The 5,326-nt window shown below is 44.7% G+C and overlaps 1 gene segment (V, D, J or C); it reads left to right on the top strand.

The window, feature by feature from the left end:
- Window positions 1-4,858: 4,858 nt before the first annotated feature.
- On the top strand, window positions 4,859-5,318 carry LOC112616954 (the record flags this gene model as incomplete). The annotated part of the segment is given in 2 exon segments: window positions 4,859-4,925; window positions 5,015-5,318. Coding segments are annotated over 2 exon segments (353 nt in total), but the record flags the coding sequence as incomplete, so codon positions are not given.
- Window positions 5,319-5,326: the final 8 nt, after the last annotated feature.

The following is a 5,326-nucleotide window of genomic DNA, read 5'->3' as shown; positions in this document are numbered from 1 at the left end:
TAGGCTGTACCTCCTTATTATAAATGCTCACAGCTTATAATATGCATTAGTATTCATAGATTTAACACCATTGTCATTTTCCATGACTTTGGGTGACTAATGGATACTTCTCTTGCGCTCTAGACTGTAAAACTCATCATTTCAGAAATTGTGAATGCTTTGTTCCCCATTTTATTGTCAATACCAACAGCAGTTCCAGGTGCCAGTGGCCAATCTTGAAAAAATAAAGAATGGATAGTGAAAGGCCCTCTGGGTTCCCTCTTAGACTGTTTCAGAAGTCTGGACGCATTAAATGGGAATCTCTATCCCTTCATCTCCTAGGATCTAATAAGTCCTGGAAACATGAGAAATCCCTGTCATGGATGAATCACTGGATCCCAAGCCTTTCTGCATGACTGAACTTCCTATCAGGAGACCCATCACTCTCCTGGCCTGTTTCCTTCTTCAATCGCCTTCCCTCACAGGTGTCTTGGATTTCAGAGTCTCACAGACACAGGGCACCTAATCATTGGCAGAGTGATCTGAAATATAATGTTAAACACTGGCATTAAAAGGTGATGGAGGCCGGGTACAGGGGCTCACACCTGTAATCCCAGTACTTTGGGAGGGCAAGGCAGGCGGGCCACGAGGTCAGGAGATCGAGAACATCCTGGCTAACACGATGAAACTCTATCCCTGCGAAAAATAAAAAAACTAAATTAGCTGGACGAGGTGGCGGGCGCCTATATTCCCAGCTACCCAGGAGGCTGAGACAGGAGAATGGCGTGAACCCACGAGGTGGAGCTCATAGTGAGCCAAAATTGCAACAGTGCACTCCAGCCTGGGGGACAGTGAGACTCCGTCTCAAAAAACAAAACAAAACAAAACAAGAAAAAACAGGTTATGGAGAAGAAAACAAATGGCTTTTCCATTCTCTTAGGAAGAGTTTTCCCAAGGCACAAATATCTCTGTGGGTGGCTTTGAGGCCATGGTGCCTGATACACTGAACTATGTCATTGGTGTCCATTTCCATGAATTGGTTGGCAACACCAGAGACACACAGCTCATGGTTACCAGCTTCCTCCAGACCACACATGATTTTGGTGCAGGGTGCTGAGCAGAGACCTTTGCTTGTTCCTTTCTTTTCCCAGACAGGAAAGGCTGACTGTGAGGCAGAGGCTCCATTTTCAGAGCAGGGCTGTGTGTTAGTCTCTGAAGAATTGTGAGAGTCATTCTGGGTAGAAATAATCAAATATACAATCACTAAGGATGCTCCACGGAAAGACCGAAGTCCTACTTTTGCAAGAATTATTTGTTTCTATGCTTTAAAGATGAATGCAGTTTTATCTCTTTAGGCAGGAAAGACCAAAAATAGACTAGCTATTTTAAATAATTGAACTTTAAACAGACCAAAGTCAGAACATCTTCCCTAGGGACAGCATTTTCTTCTACCCACTCGCTAAAGCTGTATTTGAGAAAGCTGTGTGCTGTTGATAAATGCTGGAATATCATTACAATCGACATCGTAATAATACTGCTACTTGGATCAGAAACAAAGAGCATTTCCAAAACTTGAAAAATGTAAAACTGGAAACAAGCTCTTACTGAGTTTGGAAATGCAGGCACTGGAGGGTGCTCATTTCTCTTTCTTTTCAAATCAGGGGGCTATTCAAATCCTGTTCTAGAACAAGGAGCGAGATCCTCCACTTCCCTGTGGTGATTAGACTTTCAGAGGTAGAAGCCTTATTAGTTCATAATCAACACAAACCGACCTCACCATCAAATGTATCGACCCTGATGCTCACCCTCCTCAGCAGTCAGAGACTGGCTGTGTTCACCAGGAACTTGTGCGCTTTTATGGAGCACACTTTATCCACAGTTTATTACAAAAAATAAATGGGCCTTTATGGGGGTTTCATAAACAGAAGCTTTCTGTGCTTTGCCCGTTTAGACACTACAAATTCTGATGCCTTATGAAAGGTATATACTTAAAGCTTGCGTGTGGTTAAGATTTTCTAATAACCAAATTCAATTATATATATATGTATATATATTAAAAATGTCAATAATGCTCTCAAATCCAATCCCACCTTCCATGGGTAACCAATATTAACGCTCTGGTATGCTGCTTTTCACCCCTTTTTTCTGTGTTCATGCATACCTTTCTACCCAAGTACACCTACAGAAAATGGGTTCACCTGTACTCTTTACCTGCCACATGCACACTCTTTTCTGTTCACATACCTTGATCTTTATTGCTGCAGATTTTTCAATAAAGATCTAACTTGCTACTATTAGCTGCTTCATATGGCACAACGAGGGTAGACAGGTACACTCGTGTTCTGTTATCTGATTCCTAAATTCTGCTAGATCTTTTCTAAAGCGACTGAATGGCCTCTTTTGGCTTCCAAGTTCTCTTCACCCCAGCACCCAGTTGATGATTCCAGCTTTTCCATCACTCATAGTCCTAGCAAGTGTGAGAGCCCCACTGGTTTCTCCTGCATGAGGGAGGGATAAAAGGATAGACATTTATCAAACCTACCAGAGACTACACAGTATCTCAGTTAATCCTCATAAAGCATTGAGGGGAATGTTAGTCTTGTTTTGTAGATGAGTCTAAATGAGGCTAAAGTCCAGGAATGGTAATGAATGGCCTTGCCCATGGTCTCCAAGCTAATAAATGTTGGAGCCAGATGAAGGACAGTCAGCTAGCTTCTGTGTGGAACTGATAGAGGGGTCACTGGAGTTTGAGGGAGGGGAAGTCTAGAACCATCTGGGGCTGTCTTCAGATCAGACACCAGGGTTAGGAGAGTCTGTGTACCCTATAGCACTGCAGGTACAAGTAACGTGGTGTTGGCACTGGGCAAGTACTAGAGTGGGTAAGTGGTTAGTGGCCTGGAACCCGAAGATCTGAGCTTTGAGAAAATTATTCCCATCACAAGACGTAGCAGAGACACTGATGTGGACATACTAGGCCAGGGAGCTCTGTGAGGAGCTGTTGTTAACAAGAGGGAGGGAGGAGAAGCAACTAAGTGGTCACTTCCTATACGTGAAATGTAGAGGAAAACCATGTTAAGTAGAATCCCATATGATTTTCATCAGTTTTGCTTTGTAAGCAGTTGGGAGGTAGGATAATTTATTTCTGAGTTTAAGTGAACATCTATATGGCTCCTTTACCTTATGAAGGCTGGTGGGGAAGGGAAAAATGGCACGGTCAATGGAGTCAAAGTTTGCTTAGTAAATAACTCAGAGTTCAAAGAGAGACTCTCATGGGCCAGAAATTGGTAAAGCTTTCTGGATTCTAAAATTAGGGGGATCTTATTTTCTTCGAATCAGCAGAGAAGGAAGGAAAGGCAGTGGGGAGGGACAGTTAGGAATATGGAATGTCGAAGACAAAGGACACGTAATTCCAAATTCGAAGCTGTGAAGCTGTGAAGCTGTGAAGCTGTGAAGCTGTGAAGCTGTGATGCAAACTTCTGCTTCTCCTAATGGATTTTCAGGTCTCAGCACAGATGCACACTTGAGGGAGTAATTTCTTTGGAAATGAAGGACAAACAGCTGTGTTCAATATTAATAAAAACTCCACCTTACAAAGCACACCTGGCAATGGAAACAAGATTATTTTTAAGGCCTTTTCTACTCTAAGAGTCTCTAAGTTGGTGGCCAGGTGAGAGATGAGGAAGGGGCGGGGGTGTTGATCCACATGCCAAGAGTACCACGAAGCATATAGTTCTGAGAGTGCATCAGAGCCCTAAGAAGAATAATGCCCTTTATGTTGTTTTGCCTTCTGCCATCCCAATCCCACCCCACCCATAATTAAGCAGCCACGGAAATGAGGGGAGCCAGAAGGAATCAAACCCTGCTGCTTGGTTCAGTAGACACAGGGACCTGGGGGAAGGGTGTTGGCTGGGTCCAGGAGAAGATGATGAGCTCAGAAAATAGACAGAAGAAACCCCAGGGGAAAGCTTGTGAAACCCTGGCGGAATCAAGAGATATGTTATTAGAGCTCCTTTTTATTTATTAGTAAATTTTATTCATTACTAAATTTATGGCAGGAATCCTGCACAAAGGGATATGCCCTATGAAACATGACATCTCAAATACAAACAGAGCATTCTTCCTCACCCTAAGGTCGGCCCTCTCTCCCTAAGTCCCTCACGCATCAGGCCACCTTTATGCCCTTAAGTCATGGGCAGTGCTGGGTGGTCAACATCATCCACACAGAGAGGGCAGTCAGCAGTGTGAGGTGGTTCTGCCTGCTGTGATCTCACCCCAGGCATGGAAATGAAGGACCCTGGGAGGAGCTGAAGGTGCTCAGCTGGGTTTCTCAGGAGTCCCATCTGTCAGTGAGTTGCCAAGAAACAGAGCAAAACGACTCCTCCAATGTTGATGAGCCTGCCCCTGGGATTTGGAAACTTGCTAACAGAGAAAACCAATATAGGCAAAGGATTTTAATCAGGATTATGGTCAATTAAGCAAATTACAAAAGGATCCTTGAAGGAGTATTTGGGACGCAGGAATCAAAAACACCAGGAAGACGTGGGGAGTTTCCCTAAGACTCTAGACTACAGCACTACGTAGATAACTAACACCAGACTATTAAGTATATTATTGAAGAAATAAAATTTACATTGAGTTACAAACTGTTTACAAAAGGTCATGAAAATCTTGGAGACTTGTTTCAATTCTGACAAATGTGTCCTTCTCATTCTCAGCTGTTCATTGGTGCATTTATCTTGAATTTGACCATCTGGGGAATGGGCGTGGCCTCTCCTGACAGGAAGGCTCTAGGGCCCAGGCAGGGAGAATGACGTCTCGGAATGACTCCCTTGACAGTCCTGGTACCCTTTCACCAACACACAGAACCAGAAGACCCCTCTGTCCTGCAGCACCTGCCATGAGCATCGGCCTCCTGTGCTGTGCAGCCTTTTCTCTCCTGTGGGCAGGTGGGTCCGGGGCAGGGACCCTTGCGTGGATTTCAAGGCCCAGCGCCTTCCCATTGGGGGTGCAGCAGCAGCTTTGTTCCTCTCTGCAGATCCAGGCAATGCTGGTGTCACTCAGACACCAAAATTCCAGGTCCTGAAGACAGGACAGAGCATGACACTGCAGTGTGCCCAGGATATGAACCATGACTACATGTACTGGTATCGACAAGACCCAGGCATGGGGCTGAGGCTGATTCATTACTCAGTTGGTAAAGGTATCACTGACAAAGGAGAAATCCCCGATGGCTACAATGTCACCAGAGTAAACACAGAAGATTTCCCACTCAGGCTGGAGTCGGCGGCTCTCTCCCAGACATCTGTGTACTTCTGTGCCAGCAGTGACACCACAGTGCTGCACGGCC

The sequence above is a fragment of the Theropithecus gelada genome, unplaced genomic scaffold, assembly GCF_003255815.1.
Source record: "Theropithecus gelada isolate Dixy unplaced genomic scaffold, Tgel_1.0 HiC_scaffold_1465, whole genome shotgun sequence".
Classification (NCBI taxonomy): domain Eukaryota; kingdom Metazoa; phylum Chordata; class Mammalia; order Primates; family Cercopithecidae; genus Theropithecus; species Theropithecus gelada.
This window is presented reverse-complemented; position numbering and strand designations above follow the sequence as displayed.